The 20,966-nt window shown below is 32.3% G+C and overlaps 1 protein-coding gene across 2 annotated transcripts in view; it reads right to left on the reverse strand.

The window, feature by feature from the left end:
* Window positions 1-20,966, reverse strand: part of LOC148618736 (uncharacterized) — a 65,186-nt gene that overhangs the window by 34,508 nt on the left and 9,712 nt on the right. For both annotated transcript variants that reach the window (XM_088577916.1, XM_088577917.1), the window contains exons 2-9: window positions 13,360-13,429; window positions 12,253-12,336; window positions 11,297-11,352; window positions 7,243-7,416; window positions 4,520-4,666; window positions 4,124-4,237; window positions 2,101-2,364; window positions 39-171 (exon numbers count right to left, since the gene is read on the reverse strand). In XM_088577916.1, the coding sequence (XP_088434042.1) occupies window positions 39-171; window positions 2,101-2,364; window positions 4,124-4,237; window positions 4,520-4,666; window positions 7,243-7,416; window positions 11,297-11,352; window positions 12,253-12,336; window positions 13,360-13,427 (1,040 nt within the window). In that variant the 5' untranslated portion in view covers window positions 13,428-13,429. The remainder of the gene's footprint in view (window positions 1-38; window positions 172-2,100; window positions 2,365-4,123; window positions 4,238-4,519; window positions 4,667-7,242; window positions 7,417-11,296; window positions 11,353-12,252; window positions 12,337-13,359; window positions 13,430-20,966) is intronic.

Consider the following 20,966-nt stretch of genomic DNA (forward strand, 5'->3'; position numbering starts at 1 on the left):
AAGACGGATCAAAAAGTTTCATTTTTTACCATACTTACTTGTCACTGTGGCCGAATGTGGGTAGAGATATTGCACTATTGTTAGTGCTTGTTCTTGAGCAAACATAACTTGTTGTAATAGGGTAATCTTCAGTGGCAGGACAACTAAATGTGTGAAAACTGCTGGATGATCCTGTAATTATAAAAAAACATGTAATGTGGTGTCAACTTAAACTTTAGCACGGGCGATAAATAGAGCGTCTCAACTTATTGTGTGTTAGGACGCTATATATGGTAGACGGAATTCTGAATTTTACAATAAAATATTTTACAATAAAATTAATTCGATAAACAGATGCAGATAATTGCAAAGAGTAATCAAGGTAACCAAGATTCCAGCGGAAATTAAAAAAATGTAATCCAAGGACAAAGACTAGACATTGAAAACAGACATACACAACAAAGAACAATAAGTAGCTAAAATTAAAACATCATGAAACGTGTAGAAGTCGTCTCCCATTTCCTGATCTGTCTTTTGAGAAAGATATTGTCAAAAGAACTGCTTATTATTAATCGAGGCAGCGTAAAGAACGTGGATAACAAATTTCAACGAAACCGAAAAGGTTTGAATTTTCGACCGCGGTGGCAGTCATTTTAAAAACGGCAGCCGATACGTAGCTATAATTGCTGATTGAGTCAGATTATTAATCGGGACGTCCAAAATAACCTAGATATCATTTTTTATCAAAATCAGACAACTTTGCATTTTGGCGTGAAGTTGCAGCCATTTTGAAAATGGCGTCCGACAAGCAGCTCAAATTGCCAATTCAACCGCAGATTATTGATCAGGACGACTAAAAAAATCTAGATATCAATTTTCGTCAAAACCAGTCAAACTAAAATTTTCGACCGCAGTGACGGCTATTTCAAAAATGGCAGCCGATACATAGCTCGAATTGCCGGTTGAGCCGCAGATTATTAATTGGGGCGTCTAAAAGAACCTAGATATCAATTTTCATCAAAATCGGACAACATTGAATTTCGCCCGCAGTGGCGGCCATTTTGAAAATGGCGTCCGTCCGATACATAGCTCAAATTGCCAATTCACCAGCAGATTATTGAGCAGGAGGACTCAAAGAACCTAGATATCAATTTTCATCATAACCTGACAAATTTGAATTTTCGACCGCGTTGATGGCCATTTTGAAAATGGCAGCCGTGACGCACGCACCTTTTTTTTCGTAGTTTTGTTTGCACCATTGAGCTGAATATATATACCAAATTTGGTCAAATTCTAATCAGCAGATTTTCAGATACTTGATGTTCCAATTTCCGGTGCAAAAATAGGTACCTTTAGTCCGGCGGCCATTTTGAAAAAGTTGCGGCAGCTGGAAATTTTTTTTTCTAAGTTCTGGATTATTCGAAGAGTAGTTCTAACTTCTTGAAAAGTTTCATCTCAATCAGCCACTTTCGAGAAAAAGGGCGGACACTTTCAACAATTTTTATGACAGAATTAAAATTATAATAATAGTAATAATAATAATAATAATAAGAAGAAGAAGAAGAAGAAAAAGAAGAAACACAGTAAAAACAATAAGTCACCGCCACTTCGTAGTCGGCGACTTAATAATACATACAAAGTAACAAAATTAAATGAGCTCGGACTCAACTAAAAGCTGGGAGCATTGACCTAGTGCACCGGTACGGTAAGCGTCTTCTGCTTTTCTAGAAACAACCGCTTAGTTGCTTAAGTCCGGGGTAAGAATACACAAGATGGAGGGTAACAACTTCATAACCATTCGATGAAATACTCTAAACCATAGAAAAATGATTTAAATTTGGTTGTTTCTCTTTAAGCAATGCTAGTTATTTTTGTCATAAATATCGATCAGTGCGCACTCCGCAAATCAAATAGTCCCAAATAAAATAACGTTTTTAAGTGTAAACTTTCGCACAACCTGTTAAAAAAAACTAGAAACATTCCATAAAAGAAGAAGAAACAATTTTTCTTTCGCGTTACAATGTATGCAAATATTATTATTAATCTTGTCACACATATATTCATTTTATGAATACTGATTTTAAATAGTCAAATCTTATCTTATAATGCGTACAAACTAACCTATTACATATTCCAATTTCATCTGACCATAAATAATGCCATAAGTAAAATACGTCACAAAATGTTCAGGATCCAGAGGTGGAGGTGTACCAGAAGCGACAAATTTTGCATGAAATTCTATTTCTGCTTCATTTAAATCGTCTTTGTTTGTAAATCTGATCGGCTGTGGACCGGTCTCACTTGGATCTGTCGGTGTCGTCAGAGTTTCGTGAGAGGGGTTATGTAACTTTATCTCAGCATATAGGATTGATGTTTCCTCCGTAACTGTTTTGTAAAATAATAACAACTTTACTTGTATGATTAGATCATTGGTGGATAATCGAAAAATTTTAGGTTGGTTTGATTCTCAAGAAAATCATAAGTTGTGTTAGCATGATAATTGTTCAAAGCATAAGAAATCAAATTTACGTAAGATTTAAATAAAAAGCTACGAAAACGTCAGCGGGCAATAAATTTCCATATTGCACAATTGCAAATATAAATTAATTAAATTAATAAGTTTATGACGTTATCATAATAAAATTCATTTTAAACAAGACTGAATTATATTGCCATACAATAATACATTATTGCATAAATACTGTAGAATATTATAATTTATAGAATTCATAATAATTCTCAGCTTCCATTATTATTCATATATTCTGTGTATATTATTCCTTCGGCTACAACCATTTTATATATGTTGTAGCTGAAGTTTCCTGGTCAAAGGAACTTGGACTTCCTTGTAAAAAATCGTTTACATTTTTAACCAATCAAGCCCCACAGTAAAATGCCAATAAAATTTACATTATTCTCAAATTCATGAACGTGGGAACTTAAATTCTGACAAAGGGGAGTCAGCAGCCCAGTGGTCGTTAGGTTTTAAACTTTTATTTCATTTAAGGTTCACCTATATAGATAGGTCACTACAGATAACATTATGACAATCTGTGGAAATGAAGCTATATCAAGACACTTAAACAAACAAATCCAACAATTTTTTCCTGTAAAATGTAAATATTTTTTAAAACCTTACATTATGGAAATCCATGTAAAAAGATAGATATTCTTTTCTATTTTGTCATGAAAATATGTAGCCATGGTAACATACATTGTAATAAAAATTTATATCAGTTTTCATAACAAATTGAGGGTGCCTTCCCAAAATTAATAGTCCAAAAAAATAGGTTTTCTAAAATATCAGGCACTGTAAAACTGCCAGAATAAATAAGCGGTCATAGTATAATTGTAAAAAAACAAATAAAATGTGAACCTTTTTTGCTCATTTGTTCATGATTTTAATTCTTAAACTTCGTGCGCATTTTGGAAAAAAAACAACCAGTTGGTGCAAGTAAGAGAATCCAATCCGGCGAGAACATGATCTTTCCGGATAGCTTAAAGCATGAATTTACACTTCTTTACTGTCACGAGTATTGCATCCATTTATGTACGTATTACTAGCAACCGAGACTGCAGATGCTCTCAGTACCACAGACGCTACAATCTAATGATCGATACGACAGATAAGTCTTTGTTTACTTATACCTCTTCCTTAATTAAACTAAAATCGGTGTTGGACAAGTCAGGCTTTACTTTCGGTATGTTGTATTGTAACAAATACGAGCAAAATATCTACCAGTCAAACTGATTACTGTAAATTGAGGTTACAAAATACTAGAAAAACAATACAATTAACACCCAACCCGTAATACTTGACATAGTTTGTTCTGTTAACCATACAAGGTAGAGAACGGCGGTCAAAACTGTAAAAACCATACAAGGTAGAGAACGGCGGTCAAAACTGTAAAAACTATACAAGGTAGAGAACGGCGGTCAAAACTGTAAAATAAAATTTTGTTACTCCTAAAGAACATAAGCGATAAGGAAAATTGAATTAGAAAAATAAAACATTAAGTTTGGTTACCTCCTCTTCATCATTTATCATATGGCTTTTATGTCCATAGCATACAGATAAAATAACTACTAAGAAATATAAGTTATTTAGTATAAGAAATGAGGCAACTATCCATAGAAAACATACTTCTATCACACTGCTTGCCTCCAAAGCCAGAGGTACAAGAGCAAGACTCTACTATTTCATTTGTACAGTTTCCTGGATAACATCGGGTGCTATCTGATCGCCATGAACATGCCTCTGAAAGTAGATTTGACAGTGATCTTTCAATCCATTTTGCTCTACAGCAATAACATTCAGGTAAAATAAATTTGAATTTGAAAAGCTATTGACATCACATTGCTTGTTTTTAAATTAACCGAATAAATGGAATCATTTTCTAAATGTGTCTGTAAGATTTTTTAGTGTTCTTTCTTACTTTGTTTCTGTTTTATTTGTTTTGTTTTGTTTGTTTGTTTGTTTGTTTTATTTTTTTACATTGTATTGTTTTTCTTTGCATTTTTTTAACAATTTATGGCTTACTTCTACATTGTTTTCTGGCTCCATCATAATGACGTGTATACCCTCTGAAGTACCTCTTGTCTACTACCTCGTATTGGCACCATTCACAATAGTTATCACTGGGTGTCGAGCATCTCCGGTGGTTACAGTTAGTAATCGATGGACATACTGTATAAAATAATATTAGTCTATAAAACTGTATCAATGCACAAACATGGAGCGTATTTTCTTATATTTATATGTTTAGCTCAATATTCATTATGACTTGGTTTAACTTTACAAATTGATCCTTTTAGTGCCATGGAATATTCGGGAATAAAAAAAATTAACAGTGATGTCAACCACAGAATATTTCGAGCAAATCGTTCGTTTACGCAACTTCCAAAATGAGGATATGTTAGATATTTAACTAGCAAAAATCTCGATCATTTCAAAATAATAATCTGCTCCAAAATTTCATTTCAACCTCCCAGTGGTAAGGGCAACAGACCGTTCCGGCTCACGAACAAAACACACTAGCATACAGTTGCGTATCAAGATTTTATGCGCGCACAAACGTGCTGCGCTCTAATGAGTACAGTACCAAGAGGTTACACCCGCTAGTGGATTAAAACATAATGAAATAAGTAGATGTGAAGAAAAATGTGTTCAATGTATATGAATGATTTGGAACATCCGATCATCTCTGTTGAAATTTTATTTTCCTTTCCAAGTTATATTGAGGATCGGCAACTTACTAAAGAGCGACTATTTTCATATCTTATCTGCAATGCAAATGAAAAGCAATTGGATGGCAGTTTCGGTTTCAATTTTATTATCTATAAACCTATATATAACCTACATGTAGTGTGTCCTAATAATTCAAACTGTGCTGTATGATTTGTCTATGAGTATGTAAAGTGTACCGATATTAAAATGAATTTAATAAACAAATTGCAGCAAACCAAATTTACGCAACAAAAACAAAGAAACATTTTGGTGTCCTCGCGCGATCAAGGTCAGGTAGCCTCCCGAATGCATAAAGGCTTTTTGCCAAACTAATATCCGTTTTCGTCCTTCGAATGCTGATTAACCGATCAGGTCTTTGTACTGTATAATAAGTAGATGCGAGGCTGTAAGTTAAACATACATGTACATGTCCAAAGTTATTGATTATAGTATTAATCTAAAAGTAGTAAAATGTCGCATGATTGTATAATTGTTTGTACAGTTGAACTGTCCTTCTGGATTCATACAATCAATACGGTAGTATGTAGACAAAAAAAACAAACACACGAATAAAAATATACACTTATGCAATTAAGGAGATACGTATACGGTATAAAATTATAAATAAAGGTTATTGGATTAAACGGTTAAGTTTGTACACACTAAACACGGTGAAACAATAAATCATACATATACAAATGTACAATGTATATGAAAATAAACTTTCGAAAAATACTGTTTCGTCATGCGAAATTAATATCATTTATAATAATCCTGGGTTTACAATTTACTGATGACTTGAACTGAAATAAATATGAAATCGATTGAGTAAGGCGTAGGTGTGACTTTTTAAGAGAAATTTTCTTGAGATTTTTTCATAAGAAAACTTGCAATCAAACAAAGATGTATGTTATGTTTAGTCGAAACTCTACTCAAGTATTTCGTATGGTTTTTACGTGTTTCAGTACCATAAATTCCAACCCTTTTTGTGCAATCGGTAATAAACCACTGAACTTTCCGTAATTTGACATCCTTTCAAAAATCGCTTCATTAATGGTATTGTCCAAATTATAAAGAAATTTGAAGACTCTGATAGTTATCCTCATCCCCAGATAACTTAAACATGCTGTACTAAATCCATCAATTCTTATCACAAAATAAAATTTAAAAAAAAATACACAAGTGTATTTAATAAATGAGTTCCCCGGCAAACATGAGTTAGAGGTGTAAATAGAGTTTATATCCGAGCAAAGCAAGGCAAGAAATTTGGTGGTAGAATTTGTGTAAAACATGATTTTATGCAATAAAAATTATCTAACTCCTTTTAAGTGGGCGGCGTACGCTCGTCGACCCGCGCCTGGAGGTGTATATTTTCAGATAGATGACCATTATGCCGTAAAATGTTTTGACCAGAAAACCGTGGCAGTCTAATTAAAATATAGTATTTCCGTCATTAACTTGAGCCCAGAGCTATATCTTAATTAGACTGAAAATCGTAAGACTCCATGATGAAATGCACAGAAACTTCTGTTTGATCGTCTCCATATACATGGGAGATGCCCGATACATATCGAACGTCGCCAGAACACAAGAAACGGAACGTCTAGACAGATTCCCGATCGCAATAATCAGTATGTTACTCATATATATAAATATATGACAGTGTATGCCTACTAGCTAATACCTGGAACGTAGTCCCGGGAATCAGGATACGAAACTTCATACAACCCCATCGTATGACGTTGTGACAAACTCATCGGCCCAAATCGGCCCGTGGCACTGGACGTAGTATTTGCAAATCTGCCCGAAATCGGCCCGTGATATAAAGACCGTTAAGTGTTCAATATAAGACAAGTACTTTTGCATTTGCTTCATGTCAGAATGAATTGTTTTTTCATAAAATGATTTAACAAACTACAACCAGTATTTCCTGCTCTACGAAAAACAAACTCCTAAAATATCAAATGTAATTTAAGTTTTCTTTTTAAAATGTAGTTTTTTCAGCAATCAACTTTAGAATCGTGTACAATACTCACTGAGACACTGGCCTGCAGATTGATAAAACCCATCTTTGCAATTTGTGCAATAATTTGGTGAAGAGCATGTTCCTCCTCCACTATTTCGCGAACTGCCTCCACGGTAGTAAATCTTATCTGATGAGTATGCTTCATTGCATGCATTATTTAGGATTGTTCGTCCATTGCAAACAGCTAAATTAAAAAAAAACAATTACGCAATTAAAACGTTTTCGTCAAAGATGAAAATAAACTTCCGCAAAACATGTTTGTCTATCTAAGGCAAATTGTAAACAAAACGTAACAACTGCAACCTATAAAAGTAAAATCATAAACCTCTATGATTTTATCTACACTACAAACAATTGACCGATGTTAGGCTTATATATTTCTATTTTATACTGTAACTGTACTTATGTAATGACTACTGAAACAGAACTGTATTTTACAGTGACGTTACAGTTCAGTCATTTACAGTCACGTTACAATACTGTCATTTACAGTACTCTCCCATTACTGAATTTCGCAGCATTGTTTCATTACTGAATTTTACAGCATGTTTTCAGTAATGTCTTCTACAATACATTTTCAGTACTGTGTTATACAGTACAATTTCAGTACTGTTTGTTTCAGAAGGTTTTCAGTTCTGTGTTTTACAGTATCATTTCAGTGCTACATTTTTTAGTATAAGTACAGTAGGGGATTTCGCTAAGTTTTTACTATGAACAGTAGGTCTACTTATTCACTGTGTATTCGACAGTTGATAATACTTTTGTATTACCTTCGTCAGTTTATTTTTTTTTTTTTTCAATTGGGAAACTTTTTTGTACTTTTATTGATTTTAAGAAGACTTTTGATTCTACATCAAGACCTTAAAAAATGCAACATTACAGGAAATGCTTCGAAGTTATCTATAGTTTATACCAAGGTATAAAATTATGCGTAAGATAGATGGTTGTGCATCGGAATTGTTTAACGGTTGCGAGACAAGGTGAAAATCTGTCGTCTTTTTTTTTTTTTTTTTTTTTTTTTTTTGAAAGATTTAGAGGAATATTTCAAAACTGGGCAATCCAAAGAGGTGATCCGAAGTATATTTAATGATGAACTTCTTATTTATTTGAGTATTTTATTGAGTAATTTGTTTTGTCATATGCTGACAATACTGTCATTATATCAGAGCCTAAAGATAATATGCAATTGTCTTTGGATATTTTTTCAGTCATATTGTGACCAATGGAGGTAAACAGTCAACGTAGAAAAACAAAGTTCATGATATTTAGTAAGGGAAAATGTAAAGACAACTTTGTTTTCTTAATACAAGGTAAAACCTTGCATATTGTTGATTTATTTTATTTATCTTCAAGTAAAATGGTTCATTTGTTGATTAAAAATGATTAAATTAGGCACTAATTCGTTGCATTTCTTCTATAAATGTATATGAAATGGAAAAGTCCCGATAAACATACAGCTTCAGTTCGTCATAAACACCTTGGCGTGGTTAACCATGAAAACAGTAGAGGAAATAAAATAGAAATATAAGCCGTACCTTGCTGCGGTTATGTTTACTAACTGTATCAAAACGAAAATTCATATTATATTATCTGCCATAATGAAGAGAATATACTAGCACAAAGACATCAGGAAAGACGAAGAATTATCTTTTCTCTTTTTTGCATATAATTAGATATCCGTTGATATATATGCCAAAACAACGAGAAAATGTGTAGTACACACGGTCCAAGAATTTAAAGGTAATTAATTACAGAAGTGATACAAAATGTATTTCATTCAGTCACTTTTCTTATAAACAAACGATTATCGTCAGGTGTTTTTCTAATAAAAAAATGTTTACAAGAGTAACCGCTTTACATAAGTTAAGAATTGTGAACACAATTTTGTTTTACTTTTTCGACTATTTTAGCAAAAACGTGACTTTTACACTAAAAAGATGTCTGTCAAATTGATAACCATTTGTAAAGCATATAGAAGAATTTGTCGTTTAATCTAATAAACCACTTTTCAGAAAATTATGCAATAGGCAAAATTTGTCCTACAGCATGTTGATAGATGCATCATATCACGACTTCGATTTTTCTGGTTAAAGAGTCGCTGTTGTCCTGTATAAGATTGGGTGTGTTGTATTTTTCATTATTGACATAATTGTGTACTAATTTGTTACAATACATAGGTCGAAAAGTTGTTCTTTGCATTTCTGAAAAATGGGTTATCAAAATGATATACCTATAACTACATATGTCCATAATAATATCCATGATAATCATTTTGACTGAACTCTTTGACGTTTATGTGAATGTCGCAGTTTTGCGGGAATTGTCGAAAAAGTAACAATATTTGTGTTCACGATCCTAAATTTGCTTCATTAACAATCAAACTGCAATGCTTAACATATATCATCGATCTGTTACCGATCATTTCCCTCGCTTGATGATGTAGCAATATTTTTTAATGTCAATCATTATCAAGATAAAAGAGGCCACGTAAATAACTTTTACAAACTGCTGTGTTACTTAGAGGTTTACTGGAAACCATGCATTGTTGCTATTTTATAATGTTGATGGGTAATAATTTAATCTATTCATTTATACATGTATATTTGCAAATAACATTCATTATAGGTCAAAGAAAAACAATAGAAAACCCATATATTACAAAATACAAATACATTTTACTGTGTACTGTGAAATTCAATAATAAAACAGTACTGTAAAATTCAATAATGGAATAGTACTATAAGTAGCAGTATTGTAAGGTTACTGTAAATGACAGTACTCTAACGTCACCGTAAAATAAAGTAGTGTTTTAGTAGACATCACAACAGTATAGTACAAAACAGAAATATATAAGCCTAACGTTTGTAAATTGTTTGTAGTGTACCTTTGGGACGGCTGGATATTTGCGATATCACACCATGCACGATGTGAGACGAACTAGTTATATGAAAAATTCGCTGTTGCGATTGGTTATTATTTTTTGTGTTTCATTTTCTATAGAACCTGGTTCGTCGAAAAAACGACTTGATTGTTTCTAACGTTATTCTCCTGACGCCATTCAGGATGTTATAGATGGACGATTTTTAGGGATCCCGAATGTCAGATGTCGAATGTCAAGCAGCCAAATATTCAACAGAAGTCATACAAAACAAATTTATAACTCTTCAAGGTTGAATATCGCAAAATATCAACTCGCTTTATTTAATTTCAACATCATACCAAACTCGTAAAGGTTCGTTTCTATGATATGGAAATTGATATTTGATATTTAGTTGATGTTTTGCAACATTTAATTGCATTCATTATAAAACCTAAACATTTTGTAAAGAAACCTTGTTTCTTCTATTGGTATATGGGGGTTTAAATTCTTCGTGTGCTTCAAGATTTTGAGAAAGAAACCATGCTCTTATACGAAACATGTTTATGTTCATACAGGCTGTTTTTGTTCATCACAGCCTAGACGCCGTTTTCATATAAGTTTTAACAACATGCAGGAGACTGTTTTTACCTCGAAACGATAGAAAATCCAGTTAGACTCCATGTATCTATTCAATAAAAAAACGGAAAAAATATCAACGGTATTCGTATATGAAAGCTAATCTTCCTTAAGAATGTTCGCGGGTCGTGTGCAGCCATTTTTGGACTGGTTTTATCCCTCATGGCATTGCTATTTTTCCCAGTGATCCCCACTTCTTTCAGTTGTTTAATACATAAAACTTACTACATGTTTAACTCCTTAAAGTTTTGTTAAATTATGAAGAAAAATAAATCGTAGTTAACTAAAATTGTAAAAGGCTTTATCATTCTTAACTTCATTACACCTGCCTCATACTAAATTTTAAAAATAGTTTGTTTATACATGAAGAGACTTCTCGACCCATATCAGTCCTTAAGCAGAGCTCTAGGGCTTGATATGAATGTCTCGTGTTGATATACGTGCAAATATGGAAAATGCTAGAATTAACCTATAATTCCATAATGACACTTTGATTTGTTTCCAATGGAATAGAATCACAAACATTTTATCCAGTCACTAGCAACAACTTAATAGCTTAAATACTTACGATAGCAATTAGGCAATGGAGAGTATCCACTACAACACTGATGCACAATTTCTGAACTAAAACAAAAAAAAATAAAATGTTACAAATCATCAAAATTGCCTTTTTCGGGTATATTTGGGAAAACTAGACGAAATCGTCATCACAGTATTCCACACAAATTTAAAATAATACCCTACTGGCACTGTGAGCGTGATTTCTGATTTCAGTCTGACAGGAAGTTACATTCTGTGGAATTTAAGGATATCTGGATTTAGTGTAGTCAATGTAGTGTAGTCATTTGGCCGAATACTGTAGTTCCGATTGAGAAACCAATCTTTGTATATTCTGCAAGTTTCGTATCGTTTTGTATCTGACTCGAACCACAAGTCTAATAGGATTTATGACGTCATAAATTTGACAAAGGAGAAGGGATGCTAAAGGCTGCAAAATACAACTGAAAATTATCATAATGTGCTGAAATATTTAATTGTGAATTTGTATCCATAACACATGGGAAAACATTCTTGAATTAAAAGTACATAAGAACTGCTTGAGAATTACCAAATTTCACTTGACTGTTTGGTCACTACGCTAATATCTTTTGGCATGGAAATGGTGTCCACAGACAAGAAACAACCTCCTATTTAATGAATACATTTATATTACATATTTATTATTATATGTGGAAATTGAAGTTGTTTCTTAGGTGTAGATATGTTTAAAATATGTCCCAAAACAATTACAGTTCTCATCGACGTATAATTGTGGCATCATATTATGATAAAAAAATACTTGAGCACTTTTCACACAAAAACAAAGATAAGTTGCCAAAAAAAACAGAATTTAAAATTCAGAAGTTATTTCTCCATCTCGATTCTATTTAAAAAAAAACAACCAATGAACCTTCTTTTCCACATTCTTAAATACTATTCAATGAAAATAAACTGCACATTTTACATTTTGAGAGCAAGTCTTACTAGTAATAGGTGCATCGTCTCCTTCGCATCCATCCACCACATTTACGCGTGCCTGACTTTGTTACATAGTAATCACAACGGTTGCTGTGAGAAAGAAATAAGAGCAGTAAAAACTAGTGACTTGGAGATATATAGACAAATGGAAAAGAGGGTTAAATAATAACTGAAGGATGATGTAGAAATTGCTTAATTTGATTACCCTACCGGCGCACCTGGTTCATGCTCCCAGTTTTTAGTGGAGTCCGAGTTGCTCATTTGCTTTTGTTACTTTGAATGTATGATTTTAGTTATTTTATGTTCTTTGTTGTGTATGTCGATTTTCCATGTCTGGTCTTTTTCCCTGGATTACGATCTATTGATTACCACTATAACCTTGGTTTCTTTGAATACTCTTGAAAAGTAAGCCGTGCGAAAAAATTAAAAAGTTGATGAGATTTAACGAGTTGAAATTTTGAAATGTGAAAAATACAGTTATATTCATCTGCACCATTTAAACTGCTTTGTTCAACGTGCCATAACTTTCTTTTCATTTTTCGTCTACCCCGGATTTGACTTTTATGCGCAACTCGGTGGGTTTTTCTAGAAAAGCAGAGGTTGCTTACACTACTGGTACACAGGCACAATTATTTCACATGATTTGCACACGAATTTCACAAGATTTTAACCTGAATTGAGCTAATAAACTAAGTGACAGAGTTCACGTGAAATTCGGGTAAATGGAGCCTTCACGTGAAATTCACATGAAATGTTCACGTGAAATTCGTGTTTAATGAATTTCACATGAATTTCATGTGAAGCTCAGTAAACATGAATTTCACGTGAAAAATATTTGCCTGTGTACACCTGGTGCATGCTCCCAGTTTTTAATGGGGTCCGCGTTGCTTATTTACCTATGTTACTTTGTATGTATTATTTTAGTTACTTTATGTTCTTTGTTGTGTATGTTTGTTTTCCATGTCTGGTCTATGTCCCTGGATTACATTCTTTTGATTTTCGGTAGAGTCTTGGTTCCCTTGATTACTCTTTAATATGCTGCTTAGCTGTTGCAATGCAATACAATTCTTAATGCAAATGTGTAGCTGGAATATCAGTAAGATTTTTTCCTACCTCGACACTCTTAAAATTTGCACAGCACTGGTTGTCAGCAGTGTATACAGTATCAGATTTATCGCCATATCTGCCCAATTGAAAAAATGACTATTTATTCACACTTTTCAGGAATAAAAAAATTGAAATTATGTGTATCGTTCCTTGTGACGCTGATAACATACGCTATAATGTTATGAATATCTGTGTTCATCAAAAACAAGACTGATATTACAATGAAAAAAAACTTATTTAAGAATGTTAAATTTAAAAAAAAAACGAATGCCCATTCATCACGTCGGGTATTAGGACACTATGAACGCGAGAAAAACAACTTTCTGGAACGTAATAGGTGAGAATAGTTGTTTTACTAGCATGCATTGTGAATGTTTATATAAGATGCATGGCGTTGCATATCTACTGGGGAATTATTGGGTTTAGTTTATGCCGAATTTCCAGAAGTATAAGTCGATAATGAATCTGCAGCAGCCTTGGATCGTCGAAAGTGTCAGTAAAAAATATCCAAAAAGTTGACATCATCGTGTTATTTCTCTATCAATGATATTTGTTTGATGAATTGTGTTTCTTTTAAGAACACAAAGAACGTGCATTTCTTTTTTTCCATTTTTAAGCAATTGTGTCAACTTACAGAAATACAAGATAGGTCATACACAAGTCAAGTCCGATCTCTAAAATAATGTTCCAAATCATTGCCTGAATTAGCCTCAAATATGTAGAATTGAACGTTTTATCATTGCTTTCGATTCGAAAAATGGAAAAATATAGTAAATGTCATTTATTAAGAAAGTATACCGCAAAATAAACCAGACATGCATTGCACTAGAACAGAGTTGATCAAAGTAAGAAAGTATTGTTATTAAGCATTAAATCGATCATGAATGTAGCTCATGTTACAACTAAACGTCAAGGACAGAAACAACCTCTTCGAAAAATTTAGCCAATAACAGAAAGATTACAATTTCAATAATTTTGATTAAACTAAATGTGTTGTAATAAATACAGTCCCTGTATGGGATACATTTCCCACTTGCCCTATACCCCATTGCCCCATCTCCCATTCTCCATTGCCTCATACCCCATTCCCCATTGCCCCATGCCCCATTGCATCGACTTATTTCCCGTTGTCAAATGCCTTTCCCTATTCCGAAAAGAAAAGTAAAGTAAATATATTATCGAACATATATAATGGATAAGGATGCAAAAAGTTTTGTGCAATCAATATTGATTTTAGAATCTCGCCTGCGAGTTCGAGAATTACCGAAATCACGCGATATTTGCATTGTTTACATGTATTATCGGCACTCCGAGCTGCATGAGAAATAATTAAGGCTAAAAACCACTAATTCCACTTTCCATAGGCTTCTATGCTAATTTCACAATATTCAATGGCTTCTCTGGACTTTACCTTAACTTTAACCTGCGGAGGACTATATATCAGCATGATTCTACATATGTCAGCTCACAATCCTCCGAATGGCATGTGGGGTTAGCAGACTTGCAGTGCAGTACTGGTCACCGGAAGTGAAGGGTCTATAAATAGCATGGGAAATCCCAGTGTTTTCACAAGATAGGGGTATATTTAAAAAATCATTATGGAGATTAGGCTTCACATCACAAGAAGCAAAATGCACCCATAAAATGTACAGAAATGTTTTTCCTTTCAGAAACTGTTTAAATTTTTTAAATAAGATGAGAACTTTTTTCACAGCACTATGAGGAACAGGGGTAATTTCTGCGTAGGACTATTTTTGCGTACGTTCCAAATGCTCATTGGTTGAATTGGTGGTCTGTAACCTAAAGAGTCACTTTTTGTCTTAGAAAAAATAAATAACTATACAGGTATCTTCCTACACACATACTGAATGCATTTGCAAAGTTTCAGTGAAATGTGACAAGCACTTTTTTAAATATTTGATTTTTAAATATAGGGTAACCAAGTTGTGCGAGCAAAAAAGTGACAATATTCTACCATACTTAAATGCATTAAATATTTGCAAAGAACTTTTTCTGACTTTTCAAATAAAAAATATCAATCACAACTTGTTTTTTAACAATATTAATGAAGAAATAGTTTTAAAAGTAATCATTTTCTGAGAAATTGGTCTATTTTTAAAAATTTATTTCTGACATGCCTCCCCCTTTTTCTTGATCACATGTCAAAAATCCTAAATCTTTAAATTTTCACAAAAGGTGATATATTTGGCTTTAAATTTGTAAATACAGTGTTTTCACATTAAAACATGACCAGTAAATGGCACCTAAAGCAAAAAAAGTACTCAATAATGGATTTTCCATGTTGCCATAGGGGAATGCTGATATGGCCTTAACCGCAGTAATGAAAGTGAGTTTTTCCTCATTTCTAACCTAATTTTTGCTCAAATCTACACAAAACTTGATTTCAAGTGCTTATTACCACCATATTTAAGTAAATATAGCCCTCAAAGTTTAATATTTGATATTTTTACTAAATTTTCTACACTTTTTACAAGATAGGACATAAAAATCAGCCAAAAAGACCAATTTTCCATAATTTGGACCTATAACTTAAAAAAATGCATATTTTGAAGGATTTTTGTACTGTATTCCTCTCATGCAAAGTTAACAAGATCTTCAAGTAGTTTAAAGCTATTTCAAGAAACTTTTCATTTTGCCATGGCTTCATCATAAGGCTAAAAACCACTAATTCCACTTTCCATAGGCTTCTATGCTAATTTCACAATATTCAATGGCTTCTCTGGACTTTACCTTAACTTTAACCTGCGGAGGACTATATATCAGCATGATTCTACATATGTCAGCTCACAATCCTCCGAATGGCATGTGGGGTTAGCAGACTTGCAGTGCAGTACTGGTCACCGGAAGTGAAGGGTCTATAAATAGCATGGGAAATCCCAGTGTTTTCACAAGATAGGGGTATATTTAAAAAATCATTATGGAGATTAGGCTTCACATCACAAGAAGCAAAATGCACCCATAAAATGTACAGAAATGTTTTTCCTTTCAGAAACTGTTTAAATTTTTTAAATAAGATGAGAACTTTTTTCACAGCACTATGAGGAACAGGGGTAATTTCTGCGTAGGACTATTTTTGCGTACGTTCCAAATGCTCATTGGTTGAATTGGTGGTCTGTAACCTCATACACAATATTCTTAAAAATATTGATATATGTACAAATTGTGAATGAATTTGATTTCTAAAATTATTCTTAAAAATGTTAAAATTTTCCAGATAAGGTTTTTGTTGATATATTGTTATCATACATATATTTCAAACCAAATTCTTGAACATGAGATATTTTTCCAAATTAAATGAGTGCCAACACTTATAATTACCTTAATGGTCTTAAATATTTTTTTTTTCAAATGTTAAAAGTGTTATACTAAACATTATATATGGACTGTGAAACATTTATTTCAATTAAATTTCTCAAAAATGACATATGTCTGCAAATTGTAAGGGTGTGAACAATTTTAATTACAATAATGGTCCAAAATTGTTGTTAAAAATATTAAAACGGGCAATATTTGTATACTTATGTTAGTAAACCCACCTTTTTTCTTCCCAACCAGTCTTTTTTTATTTCATTTATTTTTTTAAGTTAGACTAAAATTAATGTACAAAATGTAAAAATTGTCTATATCATTATTATGTTGATGGCTGTAATACATATTTTTCAGACCAAATTCTTGAAAATGAGATATTTTTTTGCAAATTGAATGAATGCGAACACTTAAAATATCCTTACTGGTCTTATATCATTGTTTAAAATGTTACATTGTCAAAAAAAGTATCATGTGTGATGCTCTGACACCTCAATTTCAGTCAACTTTCCCAAAAATGGCATATTTCTGCAGATTGTATGGGTGTGAACAATTTTAATTTCAATAATGCTCCAAAATTATTGTTAAAAATATTAAAAATGGAAATATTAGTATCCGGTTGGTGGTTGCGACACTCATATTTCAGTCTATTATCTTCAAAATGACATATTTTTGCAAAGTGTATGTGTGCGAACACTTTTAATATACTTTATTAATCTAAAATTAATGTAACATATGTTGAAATTGTCTATATCAATATTATGTTGATGGCTGTGATGCATATATTTCCGACCAAATTCTTGAAAATGAGATAGTTTTTTTGCAAATTGAACGAGTGCGAACACTTGAAATTACCATTATGGTGCTATATTATGGCTTAAAAAGATAAAATTGTCAAAATAGGCATCATATGATTGGCTGTGACATATTGATTTCAGTTCAATTACTTAAAAATGACACATTTCTGCATATTTTTAGGATGCGGACAGTTTAAATTTCAATAATGGTCTAAAATTCTTGTATTTGTTACGCCCGAAATTGGAATATGGCCCATTCCGGAATGGGACGCGTCCTGAATCGGAATTACGCGAGATTCCACGATATTCCGATTTCGTAATGGGAATATCTCGTTTCTTAGATATTTCAGTGCATATTTCGAGATTTGTAAAGGGAACACGCTAAATTAGTTCTTACACCACCCTTTTTTTCATTATTAATTAAAAAATTGCTATAGATCAACACCTTATTTATCTATAAATCTCCCAAAAACTTTACAATTCAGCGATTTTTCATTTTACACTTAATGATCAGCTGAACTTTCTAACCTTAGCGAGTATACCATCTTCTATATACTCTTTCATTTACTTATGTTACTTTTTATGAATTATTTTATTTCTTTTTATTATACATATTTATACGTATATATGTGTTCTTTTTTTTTGTGTTTATCTATTTTGCATGTCCGGTCTTTGTCCCTTGAATACATTGTTTTGATTCCGCTACAATTTTGGCTCCCTAATGTACTATTTTATTATACACTACATTAATACCATACATTTTATTTTATATTGTTTAATTTTGCTGCTATAGAAATATTTCTATTTGAATTTATTTCTTTAATAATTTAATTTTAAATTTTATTTTTGGCTTGCCCGACAAGGGATACTAAAATAACATTTTGAAAATGAATACTTATGTTAGTAAACCCACCTTTTTTCATCCCAACCAGTCTTTTTCTATTTCATTTATTTTTTAAGTTAATGTTTCAGCTTCGCGTTTCCTGGACAGTGTAGAGATTTTCACCGCATGGATCGATAAACTGAACTAATGGACTGTCTTAACTATTCTCCCGCGTATGGGAATCGATGAAGACTCTGCGATTGCTTACCGTGATATTACCTGTGATCGTTTTTTGAATATACTTACTTATAATGTATACTTTCGCACAGGTGGATTGTATTATTGTCTGGTCTTCGTACATATGGGATATTTACATATATATTAGTGCAATTGATTCTTAGAACTTAAAGGGCCCATATGGTATACGGCTTTTTTTTAACACTAAATCATCTACCCTTTATTGCATACCCTATATCACCCCTCCAGACCTTTATCGCAACTCTTCACAGACCATACTTGAAATATGGTTAAAATATATGATATAATGAACATGAAATTTTAAAATCTGTATCACACGCTGTGTCAACCCTCGACCTGATATAGGAATCTCGGGTTGATACAGCATGTGATACCGATTTTGACGATATTCAGTATATATTATATGTCAGTGGAAAGATAAATTTATTTTTGAATATCATTTTTTTCTAACTGAAATATTGTAATTTTTTCTACTATTTTGCAGTAATTAAAGAGTGGTCAAAGATCAATCTATACCCTAATACCCAGTTGGAAGTTATTTAAGTGAAATTGTGCGTTGTGGGTATCTAAAAACAGATAACATATAAAAATCACATTAATACAATTTAAAAAAACATTATAACGAACTTTTTTCTTACAACAGTTTAATCACAGAACAAAATTGTCCCTAAAACGGCAGTATTTTAGTTTATTTTCATAAAAAATTTAATCACAGGTCTATGGATATAATAAGACACCGTAAATATTACAATGTGTATCTAAATATTAAGTACTAAATAGCAAAAAAAAAAAAATACAAAATAAACACAACGTTCTCTATTTGATCTCAAACTTGAGCTTTGCAAAATGAGTTTTTTTAGCAAAACAGCAACAAGTTTAGATTTAATTATACATTTATTTAATTTTATCATTAATTCAAGTCCATCATATTTCTATTTATAAATTCTACAACACTACAATAATCTTTATAGAATAATAAATATATATTTTAAACTTTTTTACTTCTGCTTTATTCAATTCAAACATCACATATATGATTATGCACTATATAACTTCACTTACGGCAAAACCACAATATAAGAAAACGGTTTCCATGGATCCTAACAAGATCAGTGGAAAATATGGAATAAGTTGATTGATTATTAAGCATTTATTTCTGTGATTGAACTAGGAGCCAAGTATGAACTCTATCACTATAATATCAAGAGGACAATAAGATATAAACTAAAATTTTCGACCATTTTTAAATTTATTTTTTCCTTGATGTTTGAAAATGGGATAAAAAATTATCATGATTCATTGAAAATTTATTTCAGTGGTCATTGCAAGAATTTTTATTTAACTATCTTTCCAATACAGTGATAGAGTAATCAAGGGAACCAAGGTTATAGCGGTAATCAAAAGAATGTAATCCAGGGACAAAGACCCGACATGGAAAACAGACATACACAACAAATAACATACAGTAACTAAAATCATACATACAAAGTAACAAAAGCAAATGAGCAACTCGGACTCCACTAAAAACTGGGAGCATGGACCTGGTGCACCGGTAGGGTAAGTGTCCTCTGCTTTTCTAGAAACACTCGCTGAGTTGCTCATAAAAAGTCAAGTGATGCAATGGGAACTTTTAAGCATGTGCAAGCAATATTACCCAAGAAAAAAAGTTTACTTCGATGAAATGTTAAATTTAGAAAACACTTATATTTACAAATAGGGAGTACCAGTGTACTCTAGCGAACCGATCTCTCAATAGGTTTTAATCTGCTTGTTCATATTGATAGATTTTTCTTTTAAAGGGTTTTTGTGGGTTAGATTTTAGGAGATTTAATATTCCAAGAATGGGTAAATGGAAGCGAACTTGATCTAAGAGATGCGGACCTACATCAGTGATCAACAGGTTGATTGGATTGTTAAGCATGATAATCTCAATAAGGGATGATGAGTGTTCAATAAAATGGGTAGGTTCACTGATTAACTGCTGAAGGCTAAACATTTGAAGATCTTCAATTTTATTGTTTGGAGAATTAGATAGTTGATTAATAAATAAAATTATCTGTTACAGTAATGTCTTTATCAATATTCAGGGCTAATTCTAAGGACTCGGAGAGTTCTTCCCATATATTATCGTTACTATTCGGTGGAACATAAACTGTACCGTATAACACGATTTTCTTTTTAAGTTTTATTTCTAACCATAAGCATTCTAATTGACCAACGCAAAGGTCGGGACGACAGATACTGTCGATATTGGATCTTAAATACACAAGAACATCCCCACCCAAACGAACTAGTCTATCTTTGCGGAATAGTTGGTATCCTGTTATCGATATTTCATTATCAGGTACAATCTGTTTTAATCAGCTTTCCGTAAATGAAAGGATATTGAAGTCGTTATATTCAATTGA

Source organism: Perna viridis, chromosome 4 (genome assembly GCF_037379345.1).
Source record: "Perna viridis isolate PV_CMFRI_1.1 ecotype Kerala chromosome 4, ASM3737934v1, whole genome shotgun sequence".
In the NCBI taxonomy this organism is placed as follows: Eukaryota; Metazoa; Mollusca; class Bivalvia; order Mytilida; family Mytilidae; genus Perna; species Perna viridis.